This window comes from Brachionichthys hirsutus, chromosome 13 (assembly GCF_040956055.1).
Source record: "Brachionichthys hirsutus isolate HB-005 chromosome 13, CSIRO-AGI_Bhir_v1, whole genome shotgun sequence".
Classification (NCBI taxonomy): Eukaryota; Metazoa; Chordata; class Actinopteri; order Lophiiformes; family Brachionichthyidae; genus Brachionichthys; species Brachionichthys hirsutus.
This window is the reverse complement of record NC_090909.1, coordinates 12,108,357-12,130,638: the sequence shown is the minus strand read 5'-3', so window position 1 is coordinate 12,130,638 and position 22,282 is coordinate 12,108,357. Positions and strand designations below refer to the sequence as shown.

Here is a 22,282-nt window from a genome sequence, read left to right as displayed (position 1 = left end):
CGGGGGATAAAGCTGATGAGTCATATGATGAAGCTGTCATAAAAGGTGGTTGAGGCTAGACAAAGGACTGAAGTAAGTATTTGTGAGCAGCAGTATGGCTTTATGCCGAGGACGAGTACCACAGACACAATGTTTGCGTTGAGGCTAGCAATGGAGAAGTACAAGGAAGGTCAGACGGAGCTGCATTGTGTCTTTGTAGATCTAGGGAAAGCATATGACATGGTACTGCATGAGGAAGTCTGGAGTGGCAGAGAAGTATGTCAGAGTAGTTCAGGACACATATGACAGTTGTATGACAGCAGTGAAGTGTGCAGTAGGAGTAACGGTGGATTTTAGTGTAGAGGTTTGATGCACCAGGGATCAGCTCTGAGCCCATTTTTGTTTGCCATGGTGATTGATAGACTAACAGATTGGATGAGATAGGAAGCCCTTGGAATATGATGTTTGCAGATGACATTGTAATGTGCAGTGAGAACAGGTAGAGGAGAATTTAGAGAAGTGGAGGTCTTCTCTAGATAAGAGATAAATTATGTCCAGGGTTTAGCCAGTGAAGAGAGAGAGATAAAGAAGCCATTTTTTGTCAAACTGGAGAAAACGTCCCTGAACAGACGAGGAAGCTTAAGACACCATCTATCAGCAACATACAATCCAGTATTGATCTCTGTCCCCAAAATCCACAACCCCCAGTCACACCTGAATGCATCTCAGCATAACAACTCACCTGAGGGTGGGGGGGAGCAACAACCTTATCGATGCTAATGACTCCAGGGACTCCTGGAGCAGAGATTCTGCTTTCCAACTGAGATTGCCATGACCAACCTCAGGCCAGATCTTATGCTGTGGTTCCCCTCTATTCAAAGCGCCTACATTATAGAGCTTGCGGAGCCTTGGGAGGATAATATAGGCGAGGCCTTTGACGTAAGAAGTTTCAGTATGCCGAGCTGACCGCGGATGCTGAACAACGGGGCTGGAAGACAGTTCTCCCTGTAGAAGTGGAATGCAGAGGCTTTGTGGGCAGGACAGCTACCAGTATCCTGAAGGGCATGGGAATCCAGGGCCAGGCCCAACGTCAAGCCATCAAAGCCCTGTCCAGTACTGCTGAACAAGCAAGCCAATGTTTCTGGATGAGGAGGAGAAACAATAGAAGGGGGTAAGGCAGAGGGGGGCACACCAGGGACCTGAACCCTCTTGAGGTGTCGTGGGCCGGTTCAGTGAAACACCTATGATCGAGGGCACAATGGTCACAATCACAATAAAAATAAAGTTGCATAGAACTCTAACAGTGACTGACGTTATGTATGTTGTCACTGTTGAGCACAAATGCAGACAAGTTAATAAAAAATGATCGAGGGCACCCACCTGATGACCCTAATGAAACCCTTAGCCCCTTTTATCCAGCCCTGTGATGTCTATAATCCAAACCCACATTTCTCAAGGTAACAAGGATTGTAACATCCAGTCCCATTCCGGTATGCAGTCAGGCACAAGCTTGTCTCAGGGAGGACTATGCCCCTACCCTGCAGAGTCCATGGCACTTTGGGTAATAACATCATATCATGTGTTTGAAAAACAGATCAGTTTACGGAGGAGACCTGGATAATTAAGAGCACTAATCCATCGCCCCCTTGTAGTCATTCACAAAGAGTGTTGATCTTGAACCTCTCCCAACTTGCCTCGCCTGATTGTTGGCTTTAGTAACTCCAAAACTCAAGAAAGATAGTTCAGACTCCAAAATGCTTTGTCATCCCACGTTCATGCTTATCACGGCAACAATTAACTGAGTGAATACAGCCAGTCTGGCTTCTATCAAAACACAGAAAAGGCCCTTTCAAAAATCACCAATGACCTCTTGATGGCAGTTAATTCTGGACTACTGAGCATCCTCATCCTTCTCAAATTGAATGCAGCCTTTCCATCAAACTCTCCTCCACATGCCCCTTCGCCCTCACTGACTGTTTACAGGAAATAAAATCCTGGATATTTTCCAATTCCTTGAAACTCAGCAGTGGTACAACAAAGGCTCTTCTAAGCAGCTTGAAATCCATCCTCAACAACCTTTCCAGTTTCTCCCCTCAACAAATCATTGTTTTTTTCCTCTCCTCAGTTTAAGACTCTAGACATAAAACTATGTCATTCTTGACAGCACTCTGTCAATCCAAACCCACATCAATCCAACGCACATGTACGTCTATGACCTCTGTCCATCCCTCAATGCTGACAGCGCACCATCCTCATCCACGCTCTGGTCACATCCAACTAGAATTAATGAAGTTCTCTCCTCTTTAGTCTCACCAATAGATCCATTCATAGGCTCCAAATGGTCCAGGACACTGCCACATGTATCATCACTACGGATGTCCCGATCAGGTTGTTTTGCCCCCGAGTCCGAGTCATTTGATTCTGAACCGATACTGATACCGAGTCCCAATCCAAAAGTTCTATAATACATTAAAAAAAAAAAAAAAAACAGAGGAGTGAAGAAACGGAGCCAGGACGTCCCTTAATTTTTATTTTAATAATCTTATTCCAACATTTAACTCTTAATCAGAATACTTCTGTGGCCTCACCTTGAACATTCAAGTAACAAATAAAATACCTTTTTCACTTTGGACTTGGACGAGCATGGGCAAACTAGGGCCCGCGGGCAGTAGACGGCTCATTGGGCTTTTTTATCCGGCTCACTGAACTCGACCAAATTATATCATTAAATTACATTTTATTATAATTCAACATCATTAATTTTACCTTTTCACTGTAATGCTACCTGTTAAAGGTCAAATCATTTCATGTAATGTCTTTTACATGCCATTTATATTGCAACCAGCCATCTGTTCCTAGCCCGGCCCCTCTGTCAAATTTTAGAACCCATTGTGGCCCGCGAGTCAAAATGTTTGCCCACCCCTGGACTAGTGCAACAGGAATATTAAATATGAATATTTAAATTAAAATGAACAGCAGCTCAATCGCCAGGTTTTTGTACTACACTTCGGAATACTTCCACAGTGCAGACATTCTCGTGCGACTAGCTTCAAGCTGCTTCCGTGCCAGTATTGAACCAATAGTGTCACGGGAAGTGATGTCATGTCACACGGGCTGCTGTTTCTGTCTGGAGTAGAGAGGTCTCACTCTGTGTAACAGCGTAACTCCAGATCTGATAAAAAGTAATGAAAATAACTGTCCATATACATCCGAGTCCTGATCGGGAGCTAACGTCCGATTCCAATTGAGTCCTCAAGCACGTGATCGGGTCCCAATCATCACCAGAACACAATCATCCATCAATAAGATCACACTGTTCTCCAACACGCTACTGAATTCAAATCTAATACCACATGACCTAAACAAATAACATTTAAAAATGTAAAATTCTGCTGAATCATCCATGTTTTTCTTTCCGCCTAAACCTCAACACTCCCAGAGTCTCATCATTCATCCAGCCCACCTGACCACTACGGGATCCAGAGCCTTTAAACACTCTGCCCCATATGTAGAACACACCTAAAAACCAACCTGTTCCTTTTCTGATGCAAAAATCTTTACTTTTAATTTCATTGTGCTCTTTTTTATTGTTATAATTGTCTCTAGATGGTATATAAACCATCATTATAGCTATTATCTAACTTCCCAGAGAACATGGCAACTCCTCCACACTGCAGCTTACTTAATTTTACAAAGCGTCGGAAAGGCTGTGCTCCCGGTAACAAACTCGGTAAGAAATCACTCGGTACCAAACCGAGGGCACCGAGAACAATGGGGAGGCGATTAACTCGGGATGCAACCGAGACATTTCGAAGGCAAGCTCTGCATACTTTGTATGCTTTTCCTGGATCTTGTCAATTACATTACGGTCAAAAGGGATAGAATATTCAATGATATGAAAGATTGCATTTGATTTATCAAATAGGACAAGATCAGGTTTATTGGTTTCAAATTTCCTCAGGCGGTAAATTGGCCTGTTCCAAAGAATCTTATAGTTATCATTTTCCATGACACCCTGGACATGATCAGGGTCTGTGCCAAAGCAGGTTTTGAATTGTCTCATTAAACCCACTACAGAGACAACATTTGGGATTATTATCTTCCATTAATGGCCACATATTATACTGTTTTTCCAGTTAACACAGTTCTCAGACACTTATATGAAATATATGTGCCAGTCTTTGGTCAAAATAGCAAACAGATGCTGCAGGACAGCGTCCCTCATTTCTGTCTCAAACAGCTCTCTCAGAAACGCCTATGAAAATGAAACCGAAATTATGTTCGTAGTGGGCACGCTGCATGCTACCATGGTAACCGGTGAGGTGACTTTTGGGAGCAACATGGCTCCAAACATGGATGGCAGCTGAACTGTGGAGAAATAAAGCCCATACCAGCCCGCCGCCTCGCACTGTGGCCAACGCCAGAGGAATGTAGAGTCCATCCCCTCTCGAGGGGTGGGGTTTCAGAACCCTAGGCGGAGGTGAGGCTGACTATCTCTATAGACAGTACCCAGCGAGGTGACACTCCATGTCCGGGGATCAGGTCGTCAAGCCCCCTGCCATCGACTGCCACCCAATCCACATTGCACCCATTCCCTATGGATCCCTCGGCCGGTGGTGAGCCCGGTCAAGCCCCATGGGCAGAAACCTGGCCACCAGGCGCTCGCATGAGAGCCCGGACCCCAGGCCTGGCCACAGGCTGGGGCCCCGGTTGTGCCGTATTGGGGGGTGACATGGTCCTTGTTTTTGATTATCTCACCGAGGCTGTTGAACTGCTCTTAGTCTGACCCGTCACCCAGGATCTGTATGCCATAGCAGACCCTGTCTGCAGGATAAAGCTCCTGACAACAGAGACCCTGGGGTCATTCGGGCACTCAAACGGCCACCATGATAAGCAGGCAGATTATTATTATTATATTACTATTATTATTATTATTAACTCCACAAATAAGCGAATAAATAAGGCAATACAGATTAACAGATTATAAATCTTTGCTCAATACCTCAAAATGATGAAAAGATGAACAGCTCCTTTTGCCATGGTGTGAAAAATGAGGAAAATCTGACCTTATTTCTTTTTAATCTTAAGAGTTAGAATACTGTATTTAGTTTTGCTCAGACAAAAAGGATGTGAAATGTGAAATATTATGGGTGGATTATTCTAAATTAATTTTTCTATTTCTGTGTGACAGCTATTGAGTGTGTGCAACCAGTACATTTTCTCTTGTGCTTTTTAAGTGTAATCTATGGCCCCCAGTGTGGATGCTCTGGAGCCCCCCCCCCTGGCTTTTTGCTTGACTTGTAGTGTAGGTGGTTCTCCGTCTCCCCGTGTATTCACAGCCGGCACTCTTGCCTTATCAGCAGTCTAAAGCTCGCATGTTCAATCGCCTGATTTGTCAAGGGTGACTCTGAAAGATTCTGATGGGCACTCTGCAAAATACCCAGTTGATCTAAAATATCGACCAGCCACAAAAAGTCATTACACGCAATAATGGCAGGCAGGACCTTGAAGATGTGACTTAATTAGCTTTCAAATGGCTTCGAAAATGCTTTCAAGCCTGCTCTTACAGAGGGCGACGCACTCTTGGATGCTTCTCCGTGATTACATGTGTAGAAAATGAGGCACACTTTTACTGACAATTCACCATTGCTGCTCCGAACTCTTTGTGCTAGTAGCAGCACAGCCACGCTACCGCTAGCAGCACAGTCACGCTACCGCTAGCAGCACAGTCACGCTACCGCTAGCAGCATAGTCACGCTACCGCTAGCAGCACAGTCACGCTACCACTAGCAGCACAGTCATTCTACTGCTAGCAGCACAGTCACGCTACCGCTAGCAGCACAGTCACGCTACTGCTAGCACAGTCACGCTACCGCTAGCAGCACAGTCATTCTACTGCTAGCAGCACAGTCACGCTACCGCTAGCAGCACAGTCACGCTACTGCTAGCAGCACAGTCACGCTACCGCCAGCAGCACAGTCACGTTACCGCTAGCAGCACAGTCACGCTACTGCTAGCAGCACAGTCAGGATACTGCTAGCACACTGTCTACTTTAAACCCATGTTATCCTCACAAGTTTAATCGGCAGAGACAGCTAGTTGTGAGGAAACTTGCAGCTGTTTGATATGTCATATTTTTTCCTAATTCTCCTGCCTCCAGTACTTAGGATTCTGTCCATCAACAGTATTGATTTTACAAAAGAAATGTGTGCATTTTAAATGTAAACGTCTGTGTTTCTAATGCATTCTGTACTTCCTCACAGAAAACCAAGATCTCCACATATGATAAGATGTGGGAGTTCATGAGCAGCCGCAGGCACTCGGTGATGGTGAAGGACATCGATGAAGGGATTCACCGTGTGCTCACCTCCGATTACGCCTTCCTCATGGAGTCCACCACTATCGAGTTTGTCACACAGCGCAACTGCAACCTCACCCAAGTTGGAGGCCTCATTGACTCTAAAGCCTATGGCGTTGGGACGCCTATCGGTAAGTAAGAACAATGCTGAAACAACAAATATCATTCTGATGCACAGTCTTCAAACATGTTCAAAAACTGAAGATACAGAATCATATTAAAGTGAAAGGTGTTAGCAGCTCTTTGTGGCAGAGAGCTATAACTTCCATATGTCAATATATGGAAGCATGCTGTGTGTGTTTTGCATAATGAGCTCACACTATGTTGTTGTTGTTAATTTAGGGTCACCGATTCACATGAATGTTCAAAGAATTCATCTGAATGTTCTTTGAACTTTTTGTATCAATACAAATACATTTTACATACATACATAAATGAGCCTAAGGTTCTGTCCAAGGTTTCTGCCTGGTAAAAGGAAGTTTTTCCTTGCCTCTGTTGAATGCAGGCTCATGGGCAGCACGGGTAGTGCGGTTAGCAGGAGCTAATGTAACATTGCCAGTTCCTCCCTTGTGTCGGTCCCAAGCCCAGATAAATGCAGAGAGTTGCGTCAGGAATGGCATCTGGCATAAATATTTCCCAAATTGAACAGCAAATCAATGTAAATAAGAAAATCATACTGGATCGGTCGAGGCCCGGGTTAACAATGACCGCAAGCAGCGTTGTTAACCCACGGGACAGAGATGGAAAGAGGAATGGAGGAGGAGTTATCTTGAAGGAAGCGTTGGTGCAGAGTGTTCTAGAGGAGAATCGAGTGTCGGATAGACTGATGAGTTTGAAGCTGGAGATTGAGGGTGTCATGTTGAATATTGTTAGTGGGTACGCTCCACAGGTAGGAGGTAAGTTAGAGGAGAAGGAGAAGTTCTTACGCTCCACAGGTAGGAGGTAAGTTAGAGGAGAAGGAGAAGTTCTTACGCTCCACAGGTAGGAGGTGAGTTAGAGGAGAAGGAGAAGTTCTTACGCTCCACATGTAGGAGGTGAGGTAGAGGAGAAGGAGAAGTTCTTACGCTCCACAGGTAGGAGGTAAGTTAGAGGAGAAGGAGAAGTTCTTACGCTCCACAGGTAGGAGGTGAGTTAGAGGAGAAGGAGAAGTTCTTACACTCCACAGGTAGGAGGTGAGTTAGAGGAGAAGGAGAAGTTCTTACGCTTCACAGGTAGGAGGTGAGTTAGAGGAGAAGGAGAAGTTCTTACGCTCCACAGGTAGGAGGTGAGTTAGAGGAGAAGGAGAAGTTCTTACGCTCCACATGTAGGAGGTGAGGTAGAGGAGAAGGAGAAGTTCTTACGCTCCACAGGTAGGAGGTAAGTTAGAGGAGAAGGAGAAGTTCTTACGCTCCACAGGTAGGAGGTGAGTTAGAGGAGAAGTTCTTACGCTCCACAGGTAGGAGGTGAGTTAGAGGAGAAGGAGAAGTTCTTACGCTCCACAGGTAGGAGGTGAGTTAGAGGAGAAGGAGAAGTTCTTACGCTCCACAGGTAGGAGGTGAGTTAGAGGAGAAGGAGAAGTTCTTACGCTCCACAGGTAGGAGGTGAGTTAGAGGAGAAGGAGAAGTTCTTACGCTCCACAGGTAGGAGGTGAGTTAGAGGAGAAGGAGAAGTTCTTACGCTCCACATGTAGGAGGTGAGGTAGAGGAGAAGGAGAAGTTCTTACGCTCCACAGGTAGGAGGTAAGTTAGAGGAGAAGGAGAAGTTCTTACGCTCCACAGGTAGGAGGTGAGTTAGAGGAGAAGGAGAAGTTCTTACGCTCCACAGGTAGGAGGTGAGTTAGAGGAGAAGGAGAAGTTCTTACGCTCCACAGGTAGGAGGTGAGTTAGAGGAGAAGGAGAAGTTCTTACGCTCCACAGGTAGGAGGTGAGTTAGAGGAGAAGGAGAAGTTCTTACGCTCTACAGGTAGGAGGTGAGTTAGAGGAGAAGGAGAAGTTCTTACGCTCCACAGGTAGGAGGTGAGTTAGAGGAGAAGGAGAAGTTCTTACGCTCTACAGGTAGGAGGTGAGTTAGAGGAGAAGGAGAAGTTCTTACGCTCCACAGGTAGGATGTGAGTTAGAGGAGAAGGAGAGGTTCTTATGCTCCACAGGTAGGAGGTGAGTTAGAGGAGAAGGAGAAGTTCTTACGCTCCACAGGTAGGAGGTGAGTTAGAGGAGAAGGAGAAGTTCTTACGCAAAAAAGCATACGTTTTAATCAAATCTAAATGTTAAAAATATTAATTAATTCATATTTACTTAAACATGTCGTTATTTTACCATCAAACCACTGCTGAGATGTTTGAAGTGTCAATAAAGCAAAAAAACTAGAAATGGTAGTGTCAAAGTGCTTCTTTTCACAACATGCTCACTTTCTCTCTTTTTTTAGTTGAGGACCGATGTTTTTCGTGAAGGTAGAATCAAACTTTTTTCAGGATGAAAGAAGAGACTTTCTCATTTGGGCAGTTTGGTGTTCACATCGCGTTCAGCTGCGCTGGAAACGGCTAGCGCTGAGCGTTCGGCTGCGCTGAGCGTTCGGCTGCGCTGAAAACGGCTAGTGCTGAATGAGTTAACATCTTCCACAGATGGCTGGATTGCCTTGACAAATGTGGAAAGTGTCCTTTGGGAGTGTGACTGTTGGTTGTTGCTGTTTGTGCATGCTCTGCTGGTCAGCCACAGAAGGTAATAATTTGAGTGACTGTTGTGCTCTGTGTGAACGCAGTGAAGGGAGACTTTATTTGCTTTGGCCGATTGCTTTTCCTGACTGATGTTCTTCTTTTGAGGGTTTGCAGTATTGCTTTGTTTGTGTGACTGTGTGATTCCATGCTTGTATGCATTCCTCTATGGCTAAATGTATTTCTTGACTATGACATAAAATGTTCCATGCATTTCATTTTCGGGAACTATGAAATACATGAATGTATTTGTATACATGAATGTATTATTATCATGAATGTGTGTGTGTCAGTGACAGAAAGAAAATGACGTGATTGAAGGCGACGTGATTGCCTCACGTATTTGTTGTTCTAAAGACAGGAGGGGTTTTAGCATCATTACTCCCTGGTGGACCATTCACATGCAGTCAGAACAAGGTATTTAAATTGCTAATCCTACCCTTTCAGTACCTTTCACCATATGTGAGCTGTATTCCCATTCACTCCGGTCAATTAGCATATGTCTTATTGACTTAAACGGAGCATAGGTGTCTGCCTGCCTGAGTCCTTGGGCCCTGATAGAGCCACAGCACTTAGCGCTCGGCCCCTTGGCAGCTCCCTTAGCTCAGTAATGGGCAGACTTATTCCACCACACAGCTGTTCGCCATTGCTAATGGCATGTTAACTGCACCAAGCCTCCTACCGCAAATTAATTAGGTTCTCAGGGTAACATTTAAACATTTAAATGACTGTTTTAAAATCTCCAGAACTGTGGCGCTATATATATATATCGGTGGCGGGCCGTGCATTTTACACTGAGGCCGTCAGTGATGTCCTACTTAGTCCAACTTGAATAAATACCCCTCATACTACCCTCATTTATGACACCACAGCTGGAGAAATACCAAGCTCCAAACTTCCCAAAACAAACTGATTTGTCTACTCCTCAATCTGGGGCCCATGACCCACCTTCTTCCTGGACATTTTGCTAGCCTAAAATGGTTCAGGGTAGAAGACAGGGTTCAACAACTCAAAATGGGATTGGCATTTAAAATAGTCAATGCAGCTCTGCCCTCAGTCCCCTCAATCCCTGCATACCTGAATAAACACCTCCAAAGATTTAGTGACACCCACAGCCACAACACTAGAGGGAGCTCAAACAACAACCTGATGAAATGAAATACTTTATTAATCATTATCACAATGAAATTGCGTTTTCACCCTAGAACAACGGGCCCCTTGAAACAACCACACACTAATACGTGCATCAAAGGGCCCTAGCACAAGGAGAGGCAGTAGGGTGAAGGCGCCGCCGTGATCGGTGCACCTGGAGCCGTTAGTGGGGACGGTGCCTTGCTCCTCGGCAGTGCTCTGGAGGCAGACTGTCACCAGCCCAAACGCCACATTCCACCAGAGCTGGGATTCGAACCGGGGAAGCGGTGGACTTCTCCGCTTCCCAGCCCACTGAGCCACTGGATTACACCCTCCTGTAAGACGAACATGGGCAAATCATCTTTTTACAATACTGCCACCCAAGGGTGGAACTGTTTGACTCCTGGCCTCAAAACATGCACCTCTTTGGCCTCCTTCAAAAAGGCCCTAAAAATACACCTTTTAGGGGGACAGAAACGGAGATAGTCATCACGACTCTCTCCAGATCAATCCCCAACCCCTTTTTTGTCCACCTACTTTGTACATATTAAGTGTCTTTTAATTTATGTAATTTTGCATCTGTGGAGTAATTTATTTTTAGTTTATTGTTATTGTTAAATATTGATGATTTATATACGAAGGACTTTCAACGGAAACAAGACTGCAAGTGTTTTTTGAAATGCTCCTCTTAGACACAATGTTTGACTGTACTTGTACTGTAATACATGCTACTGTTTGACTGTACTTGTACTGTAATACATGCTACTGTTTGACTGTACTTGTACTCTAACATTCTATCTAATAAATATATTCATCATCATCATCAAGGGTGGAACTGCTTGACTGCTGCCCTCAACACACTTAGCAGTACTGGGTGTTCTCCGCAGCACGTACAATACGCTGCAGTCTCTGTCTGTCCCTGGTGGTGGCGCCAGCATAACCACACGGTGATGAGGAAGTGAGGACGGACTCAACGATGGAGGAGTAGAACTGCACCTAGAACATCTGGGTCGGCAGCTTGAGTTTCCTCAGCTGCCACAGGAAGAACATCCTCTGCTGAGCCTTGGTGAGGGAGCTGATGGTCGGCTCACACTTGAGGTCCTGGCTTTTGCCCAGGAAGCAGAAAGAGTCCACAATGGAGATGGGGGTCGGGGAGTATGTGAGGGCGAGGGGGGGCGGTGGAACTGTGACTTTCCTGAACGATGGCGAGCGCCTGCTGGCTGGGCCTCCACCCATGGGCACAGCGATGAAAGCATTCTGGTGCAAAGTCTGTAGTCTTGCGGTCGCTGCATTGACGTCGGTAGTGCGCGGCGCGATTGCGGTTGGAGGAATATAAACAACAATGATAATGGCCAGGAAAACTCTCTGCGCAGGTAATATGGATGGAGACTTACTGCTAACAGTTCAATGGCTTTCACTGTAATGTGTCCAGGGTTGCACCACTTGTTGTTCATGTCGAAAGCCTTCTTTTTGGCTCACATATTAAATAGATTTGAATTGTGAGGATTTTTCTAGTCATGTTAATATCATTGTTGTAAAACATAAATGCATGCATATATACATGTAATATAATATATTTGAATAGAGAGTATTTGAGTTGAATTCATAATTAGCAGATCATCACTATTGCAGAAGAGGAACAGTGACATTCATGTGAATTGAGTATAAATATGACACCACTCACAATGCTGTGTTAATAACAAGGCGAAGTGTCCTGCAAGTGGCATCAAATCAAATCTTAGCTGGATTATAGATCCAGCGACGATGATGAATGATGATGAATATATTTATTAGATAGAATGTTAGAGTACAAGTACAGTCACACAGTAGCATGTATTACAGTACAAGTACAGTCAAACATCCTGTCTAAGAGGAGCATTTCTAAAAAGCCCTTGCGGTCTTGTTTCCGTTGAAAGTCCTTCGTACATAAATCATCCACAATTACAATACAAATTTAACAATACAAATAAAAATAAAACCAATATTCAATAACTCAATTTATGCAACGTAACATTAGAAAAACAAAAATAAAATGATTTTACACCGCCAGTGAAAACTAACAACTAATCTAAAATAAATTACACCACTGATGCAAATCGGTCGTCCGACCTGGGTATGGGGGCGAAAGACTAATCAAACCATCTAGTTTTTTTTTTTGTTTGTTTTTTTAAATTTTTAAATTTTTAATTTTTTTCACTTTTTTAGGGGCTTTATTAATTATCGGGCAAACAAACCACAGGACATCTTCAAAGTACAATATCACACTTGCATAATATTAATCACATTTTCATCCACAGGTAAAAAAAAAAATACATTTTTAAATGTCATTGAGCTCACAGTGTCAACACTAACTTGCTCATTAAAACATTCCCCAATTTCCACAACTTTCTTAGTTCTGCAGCATCAAACCTTGCCTTATCTCTAAGAATATAATCATTAACAGTTGAAAGTCCTGCTTTTACAACTGATTCTGGGGATAAATAAAATTTCTTGAATACTAGTAAATTTCTACCCTTCCACATCCCTTCTTTGATACAATTAATGACAGCCCACCATCTTTCACATTTTTCACAATCGCCTGGGTCAAAGTCACCATATAAAATATCTTTTTCATTTGGTTCTCTATAGAGCTCCGATAACCACAGCTTTAGGATTGCAAACACTTTCCGGGCAAAGGAGCAATACCAAAACATGTGGTTCACATTCTCATCATTAAAACAGTTCAACCTTGGACATTTGGCAGACCTAGAACATCGTCTTTTCTTAAGAAAGGCTCGTGTCGGCATACGATCATGCACCGCTTTCCAGGCCAGATCCTTATGTGTGTTCAAAAGAAAGGGGGAGTTAACATTTTTCCACACTTGAATACATTTTGTTGTTGTTAAAGTTTGCACAGGTGTTAAGCGTAATGTCCGGGCTGACAAACTCTCTTCAATAACTACTCTCTTTGCAAATTCTTTTGAACACTTTCCAAGATTGACTCGTTTTAGAATAGTAACAGCCTTATTATATAGTGCCGGCCTTGTTTCAGCATGTGGAGTACTAAGAGGGAGTCTTCCACCCACTCTGGACAAAATGTTTTGACCAACCCAAAATTTTGCAAAGTACGTCCAGAGACTGGTGTTCTTATCACTTAAGACCGCATTTAATATTGGCGTTAAAAACAAGGCTTCCAATTTCACGCCAAGTTCTGGAACTGCTTTTCCACCTTTATCCAAGGGCTTGTACATAATATCTCTTTTAACATGCTCTTGGTGAGGACTCAATATAAATTAAAACATAGTCCTTGTCAAGGCTGTGAGGAAGGACCTAGGAACTGGCAAGGTTGCTGCCAGAAAAGTCAGGGAGGCCAGAATCTCTGACGGTTTCTGTGGAGTCTGGTTGACTGAGAGAACATCTTTTTATTCCTGTAATGACTTAATAAACCATGTTAATTTGTGAGGTGAAAAGAGGCTGCTGCATGTGTGCCCACATGGCACCCCTGAATCTTTCGAATCAGAACGCAGTGGAAAGTGGGATGACAGGTCATGCGCAATCCAGAATGAGAAACAAAAATGTGTTCTTCCAGATGAAAGAGTATTAGCACAAATATCCAATTCTATTGTCTGTCAATGAAGAAAAAAATTGAAAAGCACATTTTCAACCACGCTGGTACTCCTGACATAGTGAAAATATGCATTTTTAGCCCTCCAAAAGAAACACAGCTTTTTTTTTCATGCATTTTTTTCACATTACAACTCAGAACAAACACAAAGACCATCATGAAGAAATGTGTAAATTATTATAACTATTATACGGAGAAAGTCTATTGCAGGGTGCTGGAGAGGAAGATCAGACAGATATGAGAGGTCAAACGCCTTTATAGTAGCCGTTTGACTGCGTCCCTTGTAGTATCTTGTGTGCGGTGCTTCGACAGTATGGTGTCCAATGCCCTTGGCTGAGGGCTGTCCAGTCCCTGTATGATTGAAGTCAGAGCTTGGGTTGGTGGGGAGTCTTGGCCTCAAGTGGAGGAGTTCAAGTGTCTTGGGGGTCTTGTTCTTGAGTGAGGACAGGATGGAGCGTGAGATTGACAGACGGATCGATGCAGCGGCTGCAGTCGTTGTACAGATCTGTCTTGGTGAAGAAGAAACAGAGGTAAAAATTACAGCTCTCGATTTACTGGTCAATCTATGTTCCTCCTCTCACCGATGCTTATGAGCTTCGGGTCAGGACCGAAAGGACAAGTTCTCGGATACAAGCGGTTGAAATGAGTTTCCTCACCAGAGTGTCTGGGCGCACCCTGAGAGACAGGGTGAGGAGCTCAGTGACGAGGGAGGAACTCGGAGTAGAACCTCTGCACCTCCACATGGACAGGAGTCAGTTGAGGTGACAGGAGCATCTATTTAGGATGGAGGTGTTCCATGCATGTTCCACTGGGAAGAGGCCTCGGAGAAGACCTTGGGCACGCCGGAGAGACTATGTCTCTTGGCTGGCCTGGGAACACATCGGGATCCCCCTGGAGGAGGTAGCTGGGGAGAGGGTCTGGAAATCCCTGCTGTCTGTTGCCTCCGCGACCCGACCCCGGATAAGCAGTGGAAGGTGGATGGATGGAATATTTTTTTTACGATTATGTGAGAGAAAGCTTAAAAAGAGTTTGTCTCCTTCACAGTGAGGTGACCAAAATCAATGTTTTTGACATAATGCCATGAAAGAAGAGATCATTCTGGATTTATGCACACAAACTCATAAAAGCCTGCAGTAGCACGTCTAGTATGTCGGACAATATTAGCATGGATTCCTTAGGATCTCCTCGTGTTTGACTGACTCAGCTAACGTACAATAAATACCTTCAAGGTAGTTGTCACGGCCTAAGGCAGGTTAGGACCTAAACGCAAGGCAGACGAGCAAATGTGCGAACAGAGCCTTTATCGGCGGGTAGGACAGGCAGGTCAGGCCGACGGGTCCGGGGGGGGGGGGGGGGGGGGGCAGGCACGAGGAAGTCCAAGGGGCAGGCGAGGGTCAGACACCGGGTGATCAGGCAGGTCCAGCAGCCGAAACACAAGGGGCAGGCGAAGAGGCAGGTCCGGGAAGCAGGCGAGGGTCGGTGCACGGGAGGTCTGGTCTGAAGGGCCGGAAAGCAGGAAACATCACTGACAATCTGGCACGGGTGTGGTGACTGAGCTGAGCTCAAGTAGTGTCCGGGCTGATGAGGTGCAGGTGGTGGCAGGAGCACAGGTGATGGGCATGATGCTGATTGCAGGAGCTCTGAGAGGTGCAGACAGGGAGAGAAAGTGAGGGAATGGCCCCGCCCCGCCTCGAGGCGTGACAGTAGTCGAGCGTTATGGTTATCATTTTCAAGATATAGTCACTCATGGTGAAGTAATGAACTACACAATGAGAGTGACAACTCAAAATTCCTTTTCCCTATTTAACCAGCATCACTTGTCTACACTGTGGGATGTGTCAGGCTCTCGGTCATCTGTCCCATCAATAAACCCATCCGACTGGAGGAGGGCTGCATCCTTGTAACAGAATTAGTGATGCTACCATACCGCGCCAATGAGTCTGAAGGAGGTACCTCCGACCTCCCTCAGACTCATTGTCAGCAGCATCAAGTCGGTCGCTTACAACCTTGCCTAACAATTGGCCACCTTGCGAGCGCCTCTTGTCGGCAGCACTCCATACCGTGTGAAAAAAAAAACTCCCAGGATTTTACATGCAAGGCTCGGGAAATAAAACTGGACCCGGATGAAACCAGGGTCTCATATGACGTCACTTTTCACCTGCACTGCAACCACAGAAGCAGTTAGGGTTTTAAAAAGAAAACTTCTGCAAGACCAAATACCACTGAACAGAACACACCTCACCCCAGACCACATCTGCACGCTGCTGGATCTCTGCTTGAGCCACGCCTACTTCCAGCACAGAGAAAACTACTACAGGCATAAACATGGTTGTGCCATGCACCAACAAGACATACAGAAAATATCTGTACATGCAAACTCCACACAGAAAAGCTCCAGTGACAGAGGGAACTGAATTTGGAGCAGGCTTTCGTTGGGCAGTGGTTCTGCTGACCACACCTCATTATAACACAAGCACTAACATGGATGCAATGGCACGCGGCTCCTGGCAGGACTTAGAACCCAGATTTTAATAAAGATGCCCGTTGGCATAATCTTCGACAAGATAGCGGGACAGGTTCTGTCACGTTGGTTGCTCATGCTGCTTTCGTCTTTTGCTCCTTCAGGCTCTCCATACAGAGATAGGATCACTATTGCCATCCTGCAGCTTCAAGAGGAAGGGAAGCTGCACATGATGAAGGAGAAGTGGTGGAGAGGAAACGGCTGTCCAGAGGAGGACAGCAAGGAGGCCAGCGCCCTTGGGGTGCAGAACATCGGCGGGATCTTCATCGTCCTGGCTGCTGGACTTGTCCTCTCTGTGTTCGTGGCTGTAGGAGAGTTCCTGTACAAGTCCAAGCAGAACGCACAACTTGAAAAGGTAAGAAGTATTTCCAATATTCATGTCTACTGCCTATTAAAAGAAAAGAAAAGAAGAAGATACCAGAATATATTGCCACAAATGCCATGAGAGGCGGTCTCCTGGAAAATACAGCTATAAATGAGAATAAAATATATGCTACATATATTTTATTTTGAAAAGTTACATCAAGTTTAAAGCTTTTATCTGTGTTCCAATCTGCGGAATCTCTTACTATCATGTGGTCTGCAGTTTCTTTGCGTTTATTCACTTAGGCCCAATGGCGACAACGAGATAAGAAACGTGAGGAATTCTGCTGTTGCCATGGATCCCAGCTAGACTTTAACCACCATCGCAAATGACTTCATTTTTACGAACCTTTACGTTCAGCTGCAACTAATATTGTTGATTAAAGTTACTTTCAATGGTAAAAAGCCAAAACTGCATCCCCAGCACAGAGTAGGGATTTGAATTGCTGGACTGGTTCCCGACCTGACAGTGCTGCACATCTGAATGAGGGCGAGCGGCCGGGAAAATGTTAGCACGTCTGATGCGTTTGGCTACAAGCAAGTCAGATTCATGTGCATCTGTTCCGGAAGCTGAAGCATTTCCCACCTGAAAGATGAGTCCCCTGCAGCAGCACAGCTAGTGTTAGCATGTTAGCTGCACCCGTGATTATGGTCAGTCATGGAAAATTGATGCATGATTCTTGAAGATGAAGCCATACATGAGGCATCAGCGACTTTAATGACATCCTGGTGTTGTGGAGTGGCTAGTTAGCTAGGCTGCTGCTGAAGCTAACAGACACGTTCCTTTTCACTCGACACTCAATGACTTTAGCTGAGCAGTTTTTTATTGAGCTTTTTTAATACATTGTAAAACTTCACTGCACTTTTTCAGAGATTAATTGGCACCAGCTTCACCTGACCAATGTACTGTGTATTTTCTTAGAGTATTTTAGAATTATGATATATCACTGTTGATTAATACGTATAGTTCAAAACTCTGTTCTCATAGATTTACAGCACAATACTTGTCACAGTTCCCACAGTGCATTAAGGTATTTACAGAATGTTAATAGTATTTGAATCTACAGTGTGTAGATTTTGTGATAATTAAAGGATATTACTGTAATAGTTCTAATTATAGAGCATCTTTCTAGTCTGATCACTCAAATGTATAAAACAGCATTCTCTTGTTCACTTTGCACGGCAGATCTCTACAGTACCGAGGTTGCCGTGAAGGGGATGTGATCGAACCTCTTTTTATTTGAGAATTTCATTAGAATGTACGCTATGCCCCAGTGTTGACAGAAACACCAAAAAGAAAAACAAATAAATCTCTACATGCAAAAATAAATGTTTGATATACACTAGGGGTGTCAAATGATTGCGTTAATTGTGATTGATTAATTAATTAATGAGTCATATTTAGCACATAATGTTTTTAAATCACATTAATCTCATTTTTAATCTCTAATTTTACTGTTTTTGTATTGCCTTTTTTATAAAATCCATTTTTATGCATTGGGCTTTTTGTGCTTGAGTTGTTGTGGGTGGAATAGTCAGTGAAACCCTGAAGTGGACGTTGATTGGCTCTCATTGCGTTTGGGTGGAGGCTCCCATTGTAGTTGGAAGGGCAAGGTGAGGAGCGTAAAGCACCCAGTCACGAGTGCAGCTGCAGCTAACGTTAGCAGCTAACAGTTAGCAGTTTAGCGCGCTGTAGCAAAGATCTTCACCAAGCTAAACGGGAGGAGACACCCCGCGTCTGGTCAGAGTGGCTGCTCTGTCCTCTGTGATAGATCTGAGTTCAGCACTTTATTCTGTGATGATGAACAATGCTATTGTTGACGTGCTAACATGCTAACTTAGAGCTCTGTGATTGATGGGTCTGTATTATTTTATATTATTTGAAGCAGAGGAAAAGCAACAAGTTCAGGGTTCAATACTTGTATTGATCAGAAAAGTGTTCTGTGTTTTGATGTGTTAACTTACAGCTCCTTATATGGACCTGATGTTTTATTTTATGTTCTAATTATTTGGAGATTGATAAGCAATACTGCCCCTGTTAAAAACGATCAATGACTTTATAAAGATACTTTTTGTTTTAAATCAAACTTTTGATCTGCCACAATAATGTAATGACTTTAAATGAAAATACCTCAACTTGAGGACTTTTCTCAGCAGGTGAGATTAAAAAAGATTAATTAATCACATTTTATAATCTCTTGATAGAAATCATTTACACATGAATCCACCATGAAGTGGGATCAACTTGTGACTGGCGCTTCAATGATTGGTATACATTTACATCAAGTTTAAGCACTTTCTAATGCCAGCATCGCGTGACGAAAGGGGGTCTAAATTTCCTTTGGGAATTTCAAACTCTAGTTAAATAATTTTTCTCACCAGGTGAGAAGAAAACCCACAAAAATGATGCTGTAAGATGAACAAAACAAGAACAAAAGCATTTGTTTCTGGATGCTATTGGGTTTCTGCCCTTAAATGATCCATACAGGACAACATTAAAATAACATTTAACTGGGGCTGATGATAAACAGTTGTATTAACCATGTTTCATGTCTACGATCACGTCCATGTAAATAATTACCTGGAATAAATGCACCATTTCCTTTTGGCCTTAAAATGGACAGGCCCGTTCCCAGAGCTATCCCACTAAATTGTGGTTCCAGCTGCATCTGATTGTTAAAGACTCTAATCCAATGTCCCTCAACAGTCGCATCAGACAGCCATGGTGGCAAAGTGTCCCCTGAGTGTGAGCTCGATGACCGTTAAAAAGCCTTTCTCAGAGTGGCTTAGACAAGCAGCAGCAATACACTGTGAAAAATACCATAGCATAGGGGGCCCTGTAACATGTATGATCGGGACATAGGGTGCAGGTGCCACCATGGTCGGTGTGCCTGGAGCAGTTGGGGGTGGGAATGGACTTTCTAATACAATTATCGAATCCTGCAACAAACAAATGCGATTGGAATTGTGCTTTATAATCAGTGAAAGCTAGAAAAGCACTCAGAGAGCACAGACCTCCTCCAAGGAGCTCGTTCCCCTCCTAACTGGATCTACACCGTCCACATGGTGATCTGGATCAGCACCAGAAGGTTCTAGATTGTTCTCGGTATCTTTATACACTAATATTTGTTCCTGACCTCATTCTGGATCAGATCCAGAAGACATTTTGCATGATCATGTTCATATCGGACCCCTTCATGACTGTGATTTGATTTTTTTTGTATCCAGATGGGTATGCGGATCGCTCTCAGAATTTAATGGGATCAAAGTTAGACCAAGATCCGGCTTCAGATTTTCTTTTTTATCACGATCATTCCAGCAGACAAATGGCATCAAAAACACAAGCATACGTGTAACACAAACACTACTCTCATATACTACATGTACTAACAGCACTATGCTGCCTTGAGGTTACTACTGCCCATGAACCTGCACCTCTGCCCAGCACACTTCCGCATTGCTCCTGGCCCCACCCTGCTCCTATGTACTGTAAATATCTACTGATTTAGGATGAGCGTTCTCAAGAAACGCAAAAATGAAGAATCAACTATACTTGTTTAAGTTCGGTTGAAGACGTATCACCGCCTCTCTGAACTGAAGAAGCCTCTTCATTGATTCCTTGTTTCTGCTCTTCGTGATTTACCTCGAGCTGGACGACTGAGAACAAACAGAGACTTTGCGTAGCATAGCATCGGGACAGGGACTTTCACTCCTGCTCCAAGTCTGAGACCCATTCTGTCTGTCCTTTTCTCCTCTGCAGACGTCCTTCTGCAGCGCGATGGTGGACGAACTGCGGGTTTCCCTGAAGTGCCAGCGCCGACTCAAACACAAGCCTCAGCCGCCTGTCATCGTGAAAACAGAGGAGGTCATCAGCCTGCACACCTTCAACGACCGCCGACTGCCAGGAAAAGAGACCATGGCCTAACACCGGGCTCGCACTCCCTGTTCCACGTCTCACCTGCAGTGATCAGACACTGGGGAATGCTGTGGGGGGGGGGGGGGGGGGGGGGGGGGGTCCATGAGGGTGTTGGAGGGTGCATCGGTGAAAAGCAATTATTTTTTTCTTTACACATAGCTAGGCACAAGCGACTCTACAATATTTCCTGTGGAAATAACTTGAACCTGTTCAGCGTGTTTCCTCGTCACTCTTCCCACTTTGGCAACGCAGAAAACAACGGGCAGCAGGAATTTCAAAAGCCCAGGAGTCAAAAGAGAAATTAGAGAAACTAGTTTAAGGTGGATCAAGCTAAAAGAACTGGACCAATCACGCGCTGCTCAGCCGCTCCTTCACCGCGCAGTTCAAGAGCGGCTGGAAAAGCGCCTCAGCTATTGAGTGAATATGTAGATTCCAGCTGTAGGATAGGAATAAATGCTTGTTAAAAGACATTTCTTGTCAGACATTGTGAATAAAATTAACAAATGGTAGGGTTGGGTACTGGAATCAAATCTGGAGGCTGTCTTTTCTACTGAGGAGGAATTCCCCTTAAACTGGCCTGTTCCGAATCTGTGTCTCAGAGAGGAACGCGTCGCCCCTGCAGGCGTTGCTGCACTTAGTTCTAGTTTTCACTGTAACACCTCCAGTGATGCGACATTATTATCCCAACCCTGATCAATCACTGATTGTGTCTTATGTGTTTTTACATCCTGATGTTTGCTTGTAGTTAATGCTTTACAACACAGACCGGCATTCACCCATCCATGCACACATTCATACGGTTCATGCTTTCATTCATACCTTAACAATTCAAGCCAAGTTTTTATAAACTTGTAATATTTATTGAGTATGTTTTGCTACAGGTAAACTGTTTTATGAAATCATTCTTGAAATAATTAGTTCAGATTTATTTGCCACACTGTCATGCTATGATGATTGACGACATGGAATACTTGTCAACCAAAACGTTGATTTTTGAGCAGTACGCCGTACTGTGGAAATTACCATGGGGAAATGTGTAAATACGGGAAAATGTAAAACAGGGGTGCCCATTACGTCGATCGCGAAGGGAAAGTCGGTCGATCGCGACATATTTCTTGATTGACATGTAGGGCAGCCAGTCAGATGACGACTTGTTTTTTCTGACCGCACATGCAAATAGGCGCAAACCGCAGTGTCGCCGCTCCACGCTCTCTCTCTCTTCCTCACTCACTCGCTCCCGGGGGGGGGGAGGGGCTGGACGCACACACAGACACACTCACTCAGAACACGAGTCACGAGTTATCTCTGATCTTCAGCCCTCCCTTTTTTCTTTAAAACTAAAGAAAGATTATCACCATTGCTGGACCGAGTAAGAAGACAGAAACATATAACTTTAACGCGGAATGGGAGGCGGAGTTTGTTTCACGATGTCGTTTAAACGCCTTTCTGCCTGTGCCGCCCATCGATCGCTCTCCAGACAGATGTTTTATTTATTGATCACCGGAGAACACTTCGGCTGCTTCAACACGAGCAAGAGGCAGTTTTCTTCCTGCAGTACTCTTCATCAGATACTCGGAGTAATGAAACTTAAACTAAAGAACTAGCAGCGCTGCACCTGAGCGTTCCTCTCTGCCGCTAACGCTAGCACAGCTGCAACTTCGCCTTGCACTACAAAATAAGAGCGTACATTTCAAAATAAACGTCAAGCAGCTGGGCTGCATTTA

The 22,282-nt window shown here is 44.3% G+C and overlaps 1 protein-coding gene across 1 annotated transcript in view; it reads left to right on the top strand.

The window, feature by feature from the left end:
* Positions 1–20,567, top strand: part of grik2 (glutamate receptor, ionotropic, kainate 2) — a 91,530-nt gene extending 70,963 nt beyond the window's left edge. Inside the window, exons 14-16 of the mRNA XM_068747638.1 lie at positions 6,243–6,468; positions 16,384–16,634; positions 20,403–20,567. Coding sequence (XP_068603739.1) covers positions 6,243–6,468; positions 16,384–16,634; positions 20,403–20,567 — 642 coding nt within the window. The remainder of the gene's footprint in view (positions 1–6,242; positions 6,469–16,383; positions 16,635–20,402) is intronic.
* Positions 20,568–22,282: the final 1,715 nt, after the last annotated feature.